Consider the following 18,659-nt stretch of genomic DNA (forward strand, 5'->3'; position numbering starts at 1 on the left):
GTAGGGGGACTGAGAACACTTTAATCTTTTGGATCCATAACACAATTATGACAATAAATATGAGTGCAATGCAATATCTAAAGAAACCAGGGAATAGAGTTGTAATTCAGGGGAGGAGACCCCCACCTAGAACCCCCAGGGAGGAGGTAGGGGCTGATCAGTGGTGGAACCCAGTGATCATTCTAGAGGTGGTGGGGTCTGGGACAATGGAGTTGATAATCGAGGCAGACTAAAATCTCATGCAATAGGCATCTTTATTCAGAGCCCCAGATGATTTATATTCTGAGGTTTAAGAAAGGTTGCATGAGGACAGCCAGGGCTACACAATAGAACCCCATCTCAAACGACAAAACCAAACAAAAGACTAAGCCAAGCCAAATCACTCTCTCAAAAACCAAAGAATAAGAATAATAAAAATAATATGAATAATATGAAGAAGGAGAAAAGAAAAGAAGGATCATGTTTTTCCTTAGAGGCATAAACATTTCTCCGAATAACAGCAGCAAGCAATAGTGGAGTAATCTCAGGTAATTTCACTCCTATCGAATAACGCTGGGAGGAGCATGAATACACCGAAGCCGAAAGATTCTTGTCTTGTTTCTTGGAGTGTTCTTATGGGCATTCACAATTCTCCTTAAATGACTGGATTCCTGGACAGCCATCTGACAACCTCCGGTGTGATCAGCTTATGCAAGATCTACTGATGCCAGTCTTTCTTCCTTCCTCCCCCATACACTAGTTTTGTTTTTATATAGGTTTCTCTATGTAGCCCTGGCTGTCTTGGAGCTTATTCTGTATATCAGGCTGACCTCAAACACATGGAGATCCACCACCTCTGTCCCTGGGTGCTGGGATTAAAGGCATGCGCAACCACCAGCTGCCAATGCCAACCTTTTCTTTTCTTTCTTTCTTTTTTTTTTTTTTTTTGGTCATCTTTCCATCCCAGATCATCACCCTGGAACCTCCCGTTTGGGGACTTTAGTTTTGGATGTTTTGGGTCTCAGACCAAGCTGGTTTAAACTTTTGATGCCCTGCTTCCACCTCCCAAAAGGTGGCATGGAAGGCCATTGCCACCAAAGAAGGCTGGGAAAGTGTTAATATTTGGCCAACAGTGTACAGCTGAAAGAGATGTGAGAAATCTTAACTGTGCCTTAATGAAATTGAGGATGCCTGGTGAATATCAATTGGGTGGCTTAAATTTGACCCGAATGGGCACATGTATGTCTCTGCCCTCCTAGGAGTCTGGGGAGAGAGGATAGATTTTTAAAAGTTAGAGCAATACGATAACTTCAGCTGATAGGTAGAGTCTGTGAGGAAATGAAAGCAGACAAGGCGATGAAGCGCTGGGGACAGCCGGGTGAGATGGTTCAGTGGGCAAAACCATTTGGAATGCAAGACTGATGACCGAATGGAGTGCAGCCCCTAGAACCTACGGTGGAAGGAAAAGACCTACACCCACAATTTGACCTCTGATATCCACACGAAAGCTGTGGCTCACATAGAGTAACACTAATGAATAAATATTTTAAAAATTTTGCAAACAGTGCCAGGGCCACTTCAGATTGAGCAGAGAAGACCTTTAGAGTATTTGATTCTGTGATTGGTTGGTTCAGCTGTGAGCAGAGGGACCACACAGTGCACATAGAGTAACGATCTCTGTGTACTAGACACCCTATGCCTACCCGAAGAAGTGCCTACTGTGTGCAGGAAAAGTGCAAGGACGACTTTACCCTACGGGTGGGTGCAAGTTTTACGGTCTGTGCCTGGGGTGGAGCCAAGGGTTGAGAACCAATGTGCTGAGTCCCTAAGAGTCCCTCTGTCCCTAAGATGCTCCTGTAACTCAGGCCTCATTAGCCAATCAGAGCCTCGAGGCGCACTTCAGTGGAGGCGGGAATTTCCGGCCCGCCATTCTCAGGTTTGACTGCGAGTCTGAGGGAAGCTCTAGTGTGTCCCGTGCTTTGCGCTGTGACCGGCTACTAGGAGCTGTGAGGAGAGCGGGCGAGCTGGGGATCCGCGCCATGGTGAGCGGGGCCGCCGTTCCCACGCGGGGAGGATCCGCGGGAGCCCGTGTGGGTTGCCCAGGGGTGCGGGAACCGGCGGCGTCCGGTGTGATCGCGTTGGTTCCCGAGGTCTCTGCACCTCCAGGCGGAAGCGGGACCTCTCTCTGACTCCGTTCCCCTGGCTGAACCTGCGCAGAGCATGGGACGCGGGAGTCGGTGCTTGGGAAGTGGTCACGCACGCGTGGCTTTCCTCCTCAGGAAAAGCAGATTTTCTGACAGGCAGAGCTCTAGTTTCTCTGTGTCCTCTAAAGTTCTGCACCGGGCACTTGACATTCGGGTGTAGCATCCATCGCAGTTAACTGCGCAGTGTAAAGCCTGTGTCATTAACACATTCGCGTGTGGATGCCACGGTGGTTCAGTCACGTGTGTTAGTAAGGCCAGACTCACTGTGATTCCCTGCATAAGTTGTCCAAATCGACTGAATATTAATTGTGTTTTTGTCCTAAGTGTTCTCTCATGTTCTGTTTGTCTCAAACAGCACAGTCATTATCGCAGGTGTAGGGTAATTTAGAAGTCAGACGGTGTCACCGTGCTGTTTATTCAGCCTTGTGTGCTCATGTTTTCATTCATGTTGACCTTTTGTCATCGGCTTTCTGTCGCTCATTGCAGAAATCGTTAGACTCTTTTACTGGACGTTTGTTGAATCTATAGCTCAGATTCTGTACTGAAATAATATTGAGACTAATTGTCTACAATCTTGTCTTGCAATTTCTCTGTTTTGATTGAGTTCCTTGATTCTTTTAATTATAAAGTTATAGATTTGGCTACAGATATTTGTTCCATTTCTGTGTATTTCTGGCCAACGTATCAATTGTGACATATAAATGTTATGGTGATCTGTCTTCTTTATTTACTAAACTTTTTACATGTGCCTGTGTTTTGCTTTCACATATGTATGTTCATCACTTGGGTGTTTGCGGCCCATAGAAGACAGAAGAGGCCATTAGATGTCCTCCACCACGATCTGGGGATAATTCTGTGCCACCATGTTAGTGCTGGTAAACAAACCCAGGTCATCTGTAAGAGCAATAAGTAGTCTTAACTGCTGAACCATCTCTCCAGTCTTAAATGTGACATATTTTCAAAATTTTACATGTGTGTGCACATTCACAGGCTGAAATCATGTGAGATTCTTCATTAAGAGAATGAAGTCTTGATTAAATATGTGGTTGGAGGTTGGGAGATGTCTCAGAGGTATGCTGGTTGGATTTGGTCAACCTGACATAGGGTAGAGCAGACTGGCCTGTGGCCAGAAGTATCGTGTATTCTCTTGTTTAAGGATTGATGTAATAGTGCCCTTCCCACGTAGTTTAGTGCCACCCTGGGCTAGGACACAGCTCTGGGAGTCACAGCAACTCATACATTGGTGGGTTTTATCAAAGGAAAACATAGCCTCATAAAATTGTCGTGTATTTTAAATAAGCCGAAATTGCATAGTTCTCATTGTAATGAGAACAGCAGATCCAGTGTCTCTCCCCCTGCTGCCTGTTGCACTGAATTTCTGGAGGTTCATCAGGAGACTGATGACTCGAATTTGAGTTACAGTTTTACTGTGCTGTGTTGAATTTTGGCCAGAGTTTTACATCCCTTGCAGTCTTTAGGTTGGGCATACATTTGAAGATAGCCAGTGTTAGAGTCCAGCTATCCAAAGCAACCCAAGCAGACATGGATAACTTCTTTTTTTTTTTCTTCCTTTCTTTCTTCCTTCCTTCCTTCCTTCCTTCCTTCCTTCCTTCCTTCCTTCCTTCCTTTCTCTCTCTCTCTCTCTCTCTCTCTCTCTCTCTCTCTCTCTCTTTCTTTCTTTCATTCTTTCTTAAGGAGAAAAAGATAGGAGGTTATTGCTGATGTCTAAGTGAGCTGTTGGGGTTCAGGCAGAAAGGTTGGTGGACTTCTGCCAATGCCAAAGTGTATCCTTGACCAGATGTCCGTTGCCCTTTTACTGTATCCGGTTCCATGTGATAGCGTAAACCAGTGTAAGAGAGAGTAGGAAAAACAGAATGCTAGCTCTCATAACGCCGAGGCAAGATTGAATTGGGCCAACTGTGTCCTCTGGGGAGGATTGGTCCCTCTCCTCCTGCTGATCCTGGTGGTCTCCGTGGGAGCCCCGCATGGCAGCACTAGCTGTTGTTCAGTGTCTGCCTCCTTGCCCAATTCAGAGTGTTCAGCCCGTGATCACAACTGGTGGATCCTGGCTTGGGTGCAAAGGAAGTGAACACCAAACAAGTGGACATGAAGAGACTCAGGCGGCCAGTAAGTGTGATGAGAAAGACTCTTGGGAGTCAGGCTTTAGTGAAACATCTCACTTAATTCAGGAACAACAGCTATTTAAACATTTGTGGGGTGACTATGGGCTATAAGGGCGAATATATATTGTTGGCTGGGGACAGGATGCCTGGGAAGAGTCATTTGCATCAGGAGCAATTCCAGGCACCGCTGGACAGAACCATGTGGTGGATAGCCCTGGGGTTGCTTGGATTTTGACGCTAATTCTGCTTTCCTGGGAGGGTCTGCAAAGGACTCCAGTGACTTCTTGTGAACCATCCCCTAATGAATAAAGGAGCCAACTACTGGGTGAGTAGGCAGGCCTTTCAGGTTGGCTAGGGGAAGAGAGGACGCAGGAGAGGGGGTGGGTCCTTTTCGGTGGGGTGTGAGGACAAGATATAATTACTAGTGTCTGCCGGTTTCAATGGTGGATCCTGGATCCATCAGGATTCAACATCATCGGAGGATTTAGATTTTTTTTTTTTTTTTGGTTTTTCAAGACAGAGTTTCTCTGTGTAGCCCTGGCTGTCCTGGAACTCACTTTGTAGACCAGGCTGGCCTCGAACTCAGGAATCCGCCTGCCTCTGCCTCCCAAGTGCTGGGATTAAAGGCATGCACCACCACCGCCTGGCTTGGATTTAGATTTAATAAGGCTTACAAGATTAGGATTTTAGTTGTGCCCAGTGGTGGAGTTACCATTGTTTCTGAAGTTAGTTTGTGTTGTGTTTTTCTTTACACTTCACATGGCATTCTCAGGTTCAAGAGAGAAAGGTACAGTGGCAAAGCGTGGCTTTGTCTTGAAAGATCCACAACGTGAGGACTCCCCCACGTTCTGACTCAGGAGAGGCGACACCCCAAAATCACTCACAAGAAACGGTCTTGCTGCAAACTGCAAGAGGATTTTTATTCAAGAGCGCTCTCGGGTCCACGGTCATACACCACGCAGGGGTAGAGGACCGCGGCGCCCCGAGTAGCTGGATAAGGGGGTATTTAAAGGAAGAAACCACAACTCAAGGAAGTGGGGAGGGCGTTGTTGGAAAAAAAATACCAAAGATACCAGTTAAGAGTCACAAGGAAGGGCAAAGTCACAAGTGTCACAAGGAATACCTGGTAATTGTTAACTCTCAAGACAGTTTCTAAGAGCCCCTAACAATTGCATATTTGCATTGCAGGTTCCTGTAATGGTCAGGGTGACTTTCTTTGAATGAACACTCTTTGAACCCAGGAAGCGGGTGGGTAGAGGAATGTCGCTATCTGTTTTATGATTAGCATACCTTGGAGCATTGAGTTGCAAAGGCCACATTCCCATGCCTGGCCTAAAGGCCTAGAATTTTGTTTTTACGTTTTACTTTTTCATTCCCCACTTCTACTTGTTAGTAGTTCTAATCTTTCAGTCTGGTGTGCACCACAAAGGTCTTGAGGGTTTTGAAGCATGGGGCTGGTGTGGTAGTGACCCGCCAGTGGGAACTTAGGGAGCTGGGTGGAGAGATTTTGGAGTTCTGAGTCAGAGAGTCTCCACGAGATAAGAATTGCCCTGGGAGTCTGCAGGGGCTGAGAGTAGCTGGGTGAAGCACGGGAACTTGATGTTCTTTTTAAAATATTTCCTGCAATATAACTATAGAATGGGAGAGGAAATTTATCCTGGGTACTGAGCTACGTGACCTCTGGTGGGGCAAAGGTGAGGGCATAGGACTACGTGTATTGGGACATGCAGTCCTGGAGCAGTTGGGGAGTGATCCTACTGCTGCCAATTACAGAACAAGATTTTTGGGGCTTGTTCATAGCAGCCTTATTTATAATAGCCAGAAGCTGGAAAGAACCTAGATGCCCCTCAACAGAGGAATGGATACAGAAAATGTGGTACATCTACACAATGGAGTACTACTCAGCTATTAAAAAGAATGAATTTATGAAATTCCTAGCCAAATGGATGGACCTGGAGGGCATCATCCTGAGTGAGGTAACACATTCACAAAGAAACTCACACAATATGTATTCACTGATAAGTGGATATTAGCCCCAAACCTAGGATACCCAAGATATAAGATATAATTTGCTGAACACATGAAACTCAAGGAGAATGAAGACTGAAGTGTGGACACTATGCCCCTCCTTAGATTTGGGAACAAAACACCCATGGAAGGAGTTACAGAGACGGAGTTTGGAACTGAGATGAAAGGATGGACCATGTAGAGACTGCCGTAGCCAGGGATCCACCCCATAATCAGCATCCAAACGCTGACACCATTGCATACTCTAGCAAGATTTTATTGAAAGGACGCAGATGTAGCTGTCTCTTGTGAGACTATGCCGGGGCCCAGCAAACACCGAAGTGGATGCTCACAGTCAGCTAATGGATGGATCATAGGGCTCCCAATGGAGGAGCTAGAGAAAGTAGCCAAGGAGCTAAAGGGATCTGCAACCCTATAGGTGGAACAACATTATGAGCTAACCAGTACCCCGGAGCTCTTGACTCTAGCTGCATATATATCAAAAGATGGCCTAGTCGGCCATCACTGGAAAGAGAGGCCCATTGGACTTGCAAACTTTATATGCCCCAGTACAGGGGAATACCAGGGCCAAAAAGGGGGAGTGGGTGGGCAGGGGAGTGGGGGTGGGTGGATATGGGGGACTTTTGGTATAGCATTGGAAATGTAAATGAGTTAAATACCTAATAAAAAATGGAAAAAAAAAAAGAAAAAAAAAAAAAAGATTTTTGGGGCTGAACTTGCTTTGACCCTATTTTTGCTCCTGCCCAGCTCCTCTGGTCCCACAGCTCCCTAGCCCTACACGCTCTTCTGTAAGTACTTGGAGCTGAAATTGGGGTTTAAGTTGTCAGGGTCCACGAAGGCTGAAGTGCTAGTAAAAGGCTGGGCAGTGTGGCATTTCCGAAGCATCTGATCTGAAGTTAGATCAGCTGGAATAGTTTACATCAGCTTTCAGGATGTCCAGAGCTCAGCAGGTTGCAGTCCAAAGGTGCTCCCTGCACGATGTCTGCCAACCATGTGGGAATCTGCTGAGACAAATATAGACTAATGAGAGAAGTTTACATTTCCTCATAACTGGTGAAGGAGTGTAGTGAGAATTTTGGTTTAAAAAAAAAAAGAAGAAATATTATGGGAAGTGTTTTCATTTAGCCCCAGGTATGGCATATGGGGCTGCTTCAGATTGTCCACAGTAGCTGAGTATGATTTGCCTCTTGCTCCAGCAGAAGTGTGATTTTGCCAGTGACAGAGTTTTTGCAGATAGTTTTGTGTGATGTTTGGAATTCTGGAGATATTTCAAAGGGTATGTATGTAAATGCTGGGTCCCCAAGAGGTGGTAGGTTGTTGGTTGCTGCTGGTTGTAATTTGTTAACTATTCACGGGCAGGGAAGAAACAAGAATAAATTAGTTATCCTGACGGTGAAGATCTTCCATCTAGTGTTAATGGGTTGAAAGTATTGAAGAAAAGGAATGGAGAAGGGTGGAACTAAGAAAAACCTACAACATAGTCAAAGTCTGGCTACAAAGGGGAGCAAGCCCAAGAGCTGGGGGAAATCCCGTTTTCAGGAATGGAGAGATACAGAAACTTAGACTGTACTTACCTGGAGTCCATTTGACCAGGGACAGGTGGATCCAGGTTGTAACACCTTTTTGATTGCCTGAAGCTTACATGATTTTTTAGTTTACAAAAGGATATATATTAGCGTTATCATTGTATTGAAATCTACATAGTAGACAAAGCAGTTAACTGGTGTCTGTAAGATAATAGGAGTAGACTCATGTCTTTGAGTCTTAACAAAAACTGTAGTTTTAGATTTAAAAGGCATGATTTTTGTTTCTAGAGAGCAAGGTATATTGTTTGGACAGAGATAATTTAGCGTGATGAAAAGCATTTTTAAGTTACATCTAGATGACAAAGAAAACTCAAAATCTCTTAGACCTAAATTTTTCACAACCTACTTTTAATAAGGGTTCAAACTCTAGCCCACCACCCAGCAGAAGTAGAGGAAGAGAGGAGTTATTAGGATATGAGGGAAGTGAACCTGTTCAGCAGTAGTTCTTTGATCTTTTTGGCAGTAATTCAGTCTCATAGCAAACACCAAATACAACTCAGCACCTGCAGACAGCACACACTAACTGACAGCTACAGACCAGTCCTTTTGGCAGGCCAACACCAGGCATGAACCGGCAGCTGTCGTTCAATCCTGAAAGAACTGTTAGGCTCCAGCTGGCCTGAGATGAGGTCGTGGAAGTGGCATATTGCTGAAGGAACCTCATGAGTAGGTCTTGGGTGAGTTTCTCTCAATGGCAGCATAGTGAAGCATACCAAACCAATGCTCGGCGCTCGCCTCCCACTCTCTGTGGCATCGTATTTATATTACTTTGTCAAGCGTCCTTTCACGTTTGCTGTATCAAAACATTCTTTCACTTGTATCTGCTTCAGGAAAATATTCTTTCATGTGTCTGCTTTAGCAAGGCTCCTTTTACCTGTTGGCTCCATCAAAACATCATTTGATCTAACTAACTTTCCAAAGAAACCAGAAGTTTTCCCTTTATCCTGAGCTTGTGACTGAGTAATAAAGAGTCAGTGCTTCATCAAGTCTTCAACTTCTGAAATCTCAGAGTGATAACAGCACAGAAGGGAAAGAAATCTGAACTTTTTTTTTTAAAAGTTTCTATATATTTTAAATCATTTTTTGATCCTTAGAACTTAAGTTCTTATATCCTTAGACCTTGTGTTGGTTTTGAACATGTTTTTAATTTTAATCATTTATCAGAGACATAGTAGTTATTATTAACTGTCATCGTAATTATGTTCTTTTTTTTTATGGTGAAAAAAAAGTATATATTTAGAATTAGCCATCTGGACTCAGTTTAGATGATCCCAATCTTGTTGGCAACATCTAGGGCATCATAATCAGGAGCCAAGCGAACATACGCCTTCTTCTCTCTGTTGGGCCTTATCAGGGTATAGACTTTGGCCACATCAATGTCATAGAGTTTCTTGACAGCCTGTTTGATCTGATGCTTGTTGGCCTTGACATCCACAATGAACACAAGAGTGTTGTTGTCCTCTATTTTCTTCATGGCTGACTCAGTGGTCAGTGGGAACTTGATGATAGCATAGTGGTCAAGCTTGTTTCTCCTGGGCGCACTCTTCCGAGGATATTTTGGCTGCCTCCAGAGCTGCAGGGTCTTGGGCCGCTGGAAGGTGGGTGACGTTCGGATCTTCTTTTTGTGGCTGTGGATGCATTTCAGCACCGCCTTCTTAGCTTTCAAGGCCTTCGCTTTGGCTTCGGCTTTGGGAGGGGCAGGAGCTTCCTTCTTCGCTTTCGGCGCCATCTTGGCGAAAAAAACGTAAATTATGTTCTTTTAGTAAAAGGTTATAAACCTGTTTATCTTTTAACATGAAGCCTGTTAACAATGTAAACTTGGTTTCCTTTCCTTAACAAGGTACACGGCAGCTTTATTTAACTAAAGAACTAACTAATGGACTAACAAGGTGGCTTGGGGGAAGAAGATGATTGCTGTTGTCTAAGTGACAAAACTATAGATAGCTTAGTATCAATGTGGTCAGAGACTTCAGAAGGACAAATTATAATCTAAATGGGCTATGTGTCAACTGAAATGATCAAGGCTGGTCCATAGTTCATTATGTAGACAGCCATTCTAGGCTCCTGTGGTTTCCATGGTGATGGGGGCAGAGGTATCAGCATCAGAGACATTCCTGTGTAGGAGGAATATGGGAGGGATTGACTTTATCTTGTCTAGGTAAAGTGGGGCAGTCAACACCCTAGCATCCTGCTTATCCACAGTTCAGGCTAGGCCCTAGCAGCAGGCAAGGCATTGGGGCAGTCTGGCCCCGAAGCAGTCTTGCCCAGTGGTTAGTTGCTGGAATCCAGCACTAGAGGGGTTCTGGAACCTGAGGATGGATGTGTGGTGTCAGGGAAAGTGAAAACAGTGACCGCCTGTTTAAGCAAGTGGCCCTGAGCCATCTTTATTTATACAATCCCAATCCTGCTTGCCTGAGTAGTGATATTATTGGTTACTTTAATTTAAAGAGATCATAATATCAGCATTATAAAAGTCCCATCATTGTAAAGGCCCCCAATAGTTTTTCTTCCTCCTCCCACTGGGTCAGTCACACACCCCTAATCTTATTTTGCACTACAAAGCACAATTTCAGAAAGCCAAAAATAAATGTCTAGCCAGGCATGACCTGTGGATATGAGCACAAACCAAGCTGGTAGCAAATGCCATTACACAGTTATGCAAGGTGATAGACAGATTAAACACTCCTGATTATAAGTCCAGTCATCAGATACCACCCCTCTGTCAAAATACTTTTTAAACTGAAGACAAAGATGTGCTCATTTTACTAAGTCACCTTCTTCCCTCATGTGCACCTATCAATTTCTGATACTATCAATCTTTCCGGGAATCATATTTTAATTTTCTATTGATCAGACAGAGCTTCCTTATCTTTTAAGTCTCAGTTGACCAGACAGCTTACCCATTTTAAGTCTCTTGTTCAGACATATCTTCCTCAGAACAGTTATGCAAGCAGGACATACTCTTCTTCACAAGCCTGGGGTTGCCACAGACTTCCTCAGTGTGACTGTAGCAGTATCTCTAGTGACACAATTATATGTCCCAAAATACTCAGGATTAATGGTCACAAGTAGAAGCGTGATAGAGAGAGGAGAGGAGGGTTTTGCCTCTAGAATGAGTATTTAGAAAAACATAGAATCATCCACAGGGCTTTCAGTCTGCATAATCTTGGCTTTGTCCATGACCCACAAAGTGAAACTAAATATTGCTATGAGTATAAACAGCATAGCAAAAGCAAAGAGACCTTGTAGCATATATGACCTAGGTAATAAGCAGTGGGCCATCAAAATTCACCACATGTCCTTGCCAAGTGGGAAGCGTTTTCCATGGGCCTTGCCACAGAAACGGCCCATCAGCGAAGCAATCAAATGCGTACCCTGCAGATGATGCATGGCCATTACCAGTTAATGTTACCACAATCCAGGTGGAGTCCTTTGTTGCTGTGTCAGTTGTCTTTTTGGAGACCTTGAGGGTCATTGCTAGGACCTAAGAGTCTCTGTCATGATAGTTTTAAACTTCTTAAATGCCATACTCAGCAGATCTCAGACAGGTTTAATGGCCAGTATCTACTGAGCATATTAAACATTTTGTCTATCCTTTTTTGAAGTTAGGGATTTTGATACAATTTTGCTAATGTATACTCAATAGTGCTGATCTGTTTGAGTGTCTCTCTGTATCGTCTGTTAATAGTCATCTCTCTTGCAATGCCGTGTGGAATTCAGTGGGCCCAGAAATGAGAGATGTGATCCTCCTTTTCTGTTTCCTTCTAAAAGCACTTGGAGACTTCATTTGAAATTCTGTGATCTGGAATAAATGTGTGGAGCACCCAGAATTATATAAATATATTCTCAGTGGAATGTACATTTACAGTGCAGCCAGTCTCACTATTTTTATTATGTATATGTATGGGCTATTTTAGGATGCGGTGACCTATGAGGATGTGTATGTGAAATTCACTCATGAAGAGTGGGCTTTGCTGGATCCATCCCAGAAGAGTCTCTACAAAGATGTGATGCTGGAGACATGCAGGAACCTCACTGCTATAGGTAAGAATCTGAGTTTTCCTTCACTTTCTAAACAAGGGGACAATGTTTCTTGGTTATTGGTGCACTTCTGTGATTTCTCTTGTGACAGAGGAAGAATGTGGTGACTATTGAGACATGATTCTCGGGTTTACCAAAGATACTAACTTAAAACTGCATACTATCCAATAATATATCATAAATTTTCTGGTACTATATTTTAGGTTACAAATTGGAAGATGACAACATTGAAGAACACTGTCACAGTTCCGGAGGACGTGGAAGGTAAATTTCATGTGCAAGCTGATAGAGGTGCATCACTGAGGAAGTTTTAATGTGCCCTGAAGTTGTAAAGAGAAGCAGTAGTGGGAATAAGCACAGCTTTATGTATATTAATGAGGATTAAATTCTCACAAGGCTGTGTACTTCAGTTTCAGGTAGCTAACCTGTGTCTGCAAGGCAAACTTACAATAAACACAGAAATCATACCTTAACACATGATAATAGTTTAGTCATAGGCCTGTGAGATGTGTTGTAGAACTGTCAACCCATTTAGTTTCATCCTATTCAATTTTAACAAAAAGCATGCACATTGATTGGGGACCCGTGAATGTCCGAGAACTTTTATAAACAAATAGTCGCTCCAAAGTTTAGTGAGAAGAACAGTTTATGGGAGGCAAGAAGGCTGATGTCATGGAGAAACCTTAATCCTTATAGCACATATCTGTGGGGAACAAGAACTCAAACTATATGAATATTTGAAAACCTTTTGTTTGTTATTTCTCCTTTAATAGGTATAACATCTATAATTGCAGATACAAGCCTTGCGAACATAGGGGACACAGCAAGAAGCAATGTACCTTTGCACATAAGTGTTTTCTTCAAACATATGAAAGGATCCATACTGAAGAGAAACCCTATGAATGCAATCAGTGCAGTAAAGCCTTTGCAAATTTCCGTAGTCTTCAAAAACATGAAAAAAATCATACTGTAGAAAAACCCTATGAATGTAATCAGTGTGGTAAAGCCTTTCCAAGTCCCAGTGCTCTTCAAATACATGAAAGAACTCACACTGGAGAGAAACCCTATGGGTGCAGTGAGTGTGGGAAAGCCTTTGCAAGTAAAGGTAATCTTCAAACACACAAAAGAACTCACACAGGAGAGAAACCCTATGGGTGCAGTGAGTGTGGAAAAGCCTTTGCGTGTTTCAGTTATCTTCAAATACATGAAAACATTCACACTGGAAAGAAACCTTATAGATGTAACCACTGTGGTAAAACCTTTACACGGCGTAGTAGTCTTCAAATGCATGAAAGAGGTCATACTGGAGAGAAACCTTATGAATGTAATCACTGTGGTAAAGCCTTTGTTTGTAGCAGTAGTCTTCACAGGCATGAAATAATTCATACTGGAAAGAAACCCTATATGTGTAATCAGTGTGGTAAAACCTTTGCCCGTTGTAGAAATCTTCGAAATCATGAAGAATATCATACTCTTGATAAACCACATAAATGTACTCTTTGTGGTAAAGCCTTTGCAAATCACAGGAACCTTTATATACATGAAAAATATCATGCTGGAGAGAAATTGCACAAATGTACTCAATGTGGTAAAGCCTTTACACGGTCCAGTAGTCTTCAAATTCATGAAAGAAGTCACAGTGGAGAGAAACCTTATGAGTGTAATCAATGCAGTAAGACCTTTGTATGTCGCAGTAGTCTTCAAAGGCATAAAAGAACTCACAGTGGAGAGAAACCTTATGAATGTAATCAGTGTGGTAAAGCTTTTGCAAGTCGCAGTTTTCTTCAAATACATGAAAGAATTCATACTGGAGAGAAACCTTATGTGTGCAATCAATGTGGTAAAGCCTATGCAAGTGGTAGTAGTCTTCGAAATCATGAAAAACGTCATGCTATTGAGAAACCTTATAAATGTAATCAGTGTGCTAAAGCCTTTGCATGTCTCAGGCGTCTTCAAATACATGAAAGGAATCATACTGGGAAGAAACTTTATGAGTGTAGTCAATGTGGGAAACCCTTTACAAGTCAAAATAGTCTTCAAATACACAGGAGAACTCATACCGGAGAGAAGCCATATAAATGTAGTCAATGTAGTAAAGCCTTTGCATATTGCAGTAATCTGTATAGACATGAAAGAAATCATTCTGGAGAAAAACTATGAATAATCATTGTGGTAAATCATTCGCATATTCGAGTAGACTTCATAATCACAAAAAATGTCATTCTGAAGAGAACCCCTATGGATACAATTGATTCAGTAAAGCACGTTAGTGTAAACTTCAGATACATTAAAGATATAAATTGGAGAGAAACCTGACAAATGTAATCAATGTGATACTGCCTCTGCGTGTTACTGGTTTCTTTAAGGTTATGAAAGAATTTCTACTGGAAAGAAACTCCATGAATCTAATAAGTGCAGTAAAGACTTACATATCAAACACATTTTCCTACTGAGACATCTCATTGGTGCTTATGTAAGATTAGTGGAGCTGTTTCATCTTTAAAATATTGCCTTCTTTTCAAAATGTATACAAATTGTCATCCAAGGATAGAGGAACACAATAATTTGAATAAAAGAGTAAATAGGTAGTAGACACCTGTAAGTTGTCATCTGACTGGAACATGCACACCAGAGGATAGTTATATACACACAGGTAAAATTTATTAACGATGAAATTAAAGCAAACAAAATGAAAATATTCAGAACATAAATGATTTACCAATTAATACATTGTAATATTTCAAGAAATGTCTCTGTTCATCAAAATAATGATGGTTCCTATTTAGATCCTGTTAAGAGGACTGCTGACTCTTAGCAGAAAGCTGCTATCATCTCTGCAGCCATCTCAGGCTGTTTACTTACAGGTTGGTACTTTTCCACCCTGATGAGAGACTTGTTTTCCTAGCATGATGTTTATACAAGCAGCCCACCACAGCTGAACACACTCTGATAACATCCTGTTTTTCTCAGACACATCCTAAACTTGTGGTTAAGTGTCTCCAGTTGCACTCCCCAGCTTGTGCTTACATATCCATAGTTGCCTTTCAATAGACTTGATCAGGCAGACTGTCTTGTCTCCATTCTTCGTGTCTCTTGCCCCTCCATCCTCACTCTCTCCCTTGCAGACCCCGTTGATTGACCTGTGAGCTGGGTCAAGATCCTCCATTATCCTTTCACTCTCTGATTATAAGATAGGTCATTTTACAAACATCTCAGCTGGATATAGAGGTGCATGCCTAGAATCCCTCACTTGGAGACACAGGTGGATTTCTGAATTCAAGGCCAGCTTGGACCACATAGTGAGGTCCAGGATGGCATAGCTATGTAGAGAGATCCTGTGTCATAAAAATCAAACAAACCCTCAAGACAACAATAAAGCCCCAACCAAACAACCATCTCTCCCTTTATGGATTCTTTTCCTAAAATAATCTGAATGTAGTGAGAAGTTTGTAATTTTGGGTTCTTTAAAAAACAGAAATGTTAAGTGAATAGGTTTTTGTTTTAAATCCAGGTGTGGGAATATGGGACTGCTTCAGATTGTTCATAGAAGCTGTGTATGATTTGCCTCTTGCTCCATCAGAGGTATGATTTTCGCCAGGAGCAGATAATTTATGGAATTGTGTGATGTTTGGAATTCTGGGGACTTTTCAGAGTTTATATAAATGCTAGGGCTCTAAGAGGCAGTGTGAGTGGCTGGTTGGTGTTGGTTGCAGTTTGTCAGTTTTTAAGTAGTACCGCAGAAAGAAATGAGAAGTAGAAATTACATATCCTGATGGCAAAGATCAGACTTGCCCTAAGGAACCTGATACCCCTAGTCAGCAGGAAGTAGTCTAATAAAAATTGCTTCCTTTCTCCTTTATCATTTCTTTCTCTCCTGTTTAGTTTTAGGGGTGGTATAAGGGAAGAAAAGTGGGGTGGAGAAGGGTGGAAGAAATAAGAATCCCCAAAGTAGCAAACACCGGCTATAATTGGTGCTTATAACTGGGACCAATCAGAATGGGAAATTTGATTTCAAATACTTTAGAGGACACAGTAGTGGATGAAGGGATGGATCTTTGTTTCAAGATAACAGCAAAACATTTTGGCAGCTGTCATTGGAAAATTCCATGGTCTGCTCCCACGGGAAATTTCTTCTTTTCTTCTTTCCTACCTTTATTCTGTCTCAAAGAAGATTGGGAGAATGACTGAGCATTTGCAAAAATTGTGGGTAGATATGAGGGACCCAAATAACAACAACAACAAAAAAGGCAGAAATGGGAAGACAAAAAGGTTCTCTGCTCTTTTCTGAAAGGGCTGTAGAATTGGCAGGGATGCTGGGAAAGTTGTGGATGGAAGTTGAAGCATTTGGGAAGCAAGAAACACTGGAAGAGGGAGAACAACAGCAAAACCTCAGTCTGGGTGACTGCAAACAGGCAGGAGTTTCTCATAGGAGGAAAGAGGGTGAGAAGCTGTGCAAGAGGGTGGTCAGGTCAGAGAGAGGCAGAAAAGGCGGAACAGTCTGCTGAAATAGCCCATTTTGAGGGAAAGGGTTAATCTTGAGCTAGCTGTACCACCAGAGGTGGGGGTGTAGGTTACCTAATCACCACCATCTCCCAGTATGCCTGCTAGGATATGCTTTCTAATGGGGTGGAACAAGGTTGTGATATAGGATGGTGACCTCTAGAAATGATAGATCTAGAGTGTTTTAAAGAGGCTGCAATTTCATAGGGGATGTCCTCACCTTATATGAAAGCAATTGTAAAAACTGGCCTACTCAAAAAAGAATTATTCCCCAAGACCGGAAGGAACTGGTGACAGTTGCACTAGAGGCCAGCCCACAATTGCAATGGCTGATGTAGTAGAGGGAAGAAGCTGTAAATACTGAACAGTGAAATACAGCGAGGGGAAGGAGGCTAGTCAAGGACCAGTTGCTGACTTGATATAAAGGAACAGATTCAGTTTGATGATGCTACTACAGAACAATGTTGATTAGCAATGTTAGGAGCTTGGGGCAAATTTGAGGACCTCAGAAAAGGTTCACCTTGTTTACAAAGACTATATAAGGTCTGGCGAAGCCTTCACTGAATTTTTTTTTTTTTGTACAAAAAATGTCAGCTGTGAACAAAGCCGTATCAGACCCTGATGTAAGACAAGCATTTATAGAAACCTGGCATATGGAAATACAAATACTGAATATTAAAAGCACTTATTAGACCATTAAAGGCAGGGGCAGCACCCATGTACAAGTGGATAAAGGATACAACTGATATTGTTCCAATGTGTACCAGGCTAATAGCATAGGTGAAGGAGTAACTGGAGGTCTTCAATATTAAAAGGCCTGGTGATTGGATTGTGGGATATACTGTCATTTGCAAAGAAAGTGTAACCAAGGTACTAAAGATCTCAGCTCTCAAGATGACTGGTGCATTAATTGCAAGAAATAAGGGGTTTTGTGCAGGAAAAGTGAACAAGGCATCCTGAAGGGTAGTGGCTTCTGGAATTGTGCAGGCAATGTGTTAAGGGTTGCCCTTTACTATTGAAGTGTTGGTCCAGCAGATATCCCAGGCAAATTTTTACAGTCAGGAGATTGCTTGGGGGCTTGACTTGAAACCCCACAACAAAAAGTACGAGCTAATTGACTCTTGTCAGCCAGGAAATAGCAAGCAGGCAGAAAAATCTTAACTAAGTATTGCAAATGTAATGTATGCTTCTGCAGGCAGTGTTACTCTAGACCTGGCCATAGATAAACACCTTACTCTACTTCTAAAACCTCAATGTTATAAAATATCTACTGGAGTTTATGGTCCTTTGCATGCCTTGATAATAGGGATGATTTTGGAAAGGACTGGGTTAACTTTCCAAAGATTCATTGTGCATTCAGGAATTATAGATGAAGATTTCAAAGGAGAAATTCAAATTATGACCTATGTAAAAAAAAAAAAAAAGCAAATGATAGGATTGATAGGATGTGATAGGATTGCTCAGCTGCTGCTGTTTTCCTGCATCAAATGCAAAACACTCCCATAGGGGAAAAAAAAAACCCCAAGAGTTTGGAAGTACTGGAAAATGTGTGTTCTGGCAAGCAGTTGTTAATGATAAGAGGCAAGAATTAAAATCGCAGGTAAATGGTATTGAGGTAGAAGGCTTGGTGAATACAGGAGTTGATGTAACTCATTTCACAAACATTTTGGAATTCAGAATGGCCACTTGAAAAGGTTTATACACAGTTTCTAGGAATTAGAAAGTTATCTCAGATAAAAGAGTTTCCTAAGTGACTGGGAAGACAAATAGTCAAGTTAAGTAAGGCCTTATGTGGCTGACATAGTCATAAATTATGGGGACAAGATTTATTACAACAGGGGTGAGATCAGATTAATATTCCCTCAGTGCTAGAGGCCAACCCTGATGAAACTCGGGATGAACTGGTAGATGCCTCTTGGGAAGATACTGATGTTTTGAAAAAGAACTTCAGGCTGTGCCAGTTGTCCAAACACAGGACATCACAGTGATTGAGTTTCCAGTTTTATATGGGAGGGCCACTGTTGTAGTACCAACAGCCCTACCCTTAGATGGTTCACTAATAACCATTCTGCTTATGCTGTTCTGCTTATGTTGTAGGATTATTTCCAGAAATAGAAATTGCCTTAATTTCGTCTTCACTTCCTGATAGGCTACTGTTACAAATGGAACTACAAAATCTGGCTAAAGCCTGCCCAGAT

General features: G+C 42.3%; 1 protein-coding gene and 1 pseudogene across 1 annotated transcript; one reads left to right on the top strand and one right to left on the bottom strand.

Annotated features, from left to right (window-relative positions):
* Positions 1–1,335: 1,335 nt before the first annotated feature.
* On the top strand, positions 1,336–15,820 carry Gm19802 (predicted gene, 19802). The gene is made up of 5 exons (XM_030245429.1): positions 1,336–1,357; positions 1,828–2,021; positions 11,838–11,964; positions 12,165–12,225; positions 12,735–15,820. The coding sequence occupies exons 1-5, from the start codon at positions 1,336–1,338 to the stop codon at positions 14,119–14,121; spliced, it is 1,791 nt and encodes a 596-aa protein (XP_030101289.1). The 3' UTR covers positions 14,122–15,820.
* On the bottom strand, positions 9,144–9,675 carry Gm8158 (annotated as a pseudogene).
* Positions 15,821–18,659: the final 2,839 nt, after the last annotated feature.

The sequence above is a fragment of the Mus musculus genome, chromosome 10 (genome assembly GCF_000001635.26).
Source record: "Mus musculus strain C57BL/6J chromosome 10, GRCm38.p6 C57BL/6J".
Taxonomy (NCBI): Eukaryota; Metazoa; Chordata; class Mammalia; order Rodentia; family Muridae; genus Mus; species Mus musculus.

Excerpts from the sequence above, each read along its gene's own strand:
- Gm19802 (XM_030245429.1), top strand. The coding sequence starts at position 1,336 with ATGAAGCGCTGGGGACAGCCGG. Across the intron at positions 2,022-11,837 it reads AGCTGGGGATCCGCGCCATG|GATGCGGTGACCTATGAGGA; the intron begins GTGAGCGGGGCC and ends GGGCTATTTTAG. Across the intron at positions 12,226-12,734 it reads AGTTCCGGAGGACGTGGAAG|GTATAACATCTATAATTGCA; the intron begins GTAAATTTCATG and ends CTCCTTTAATAG.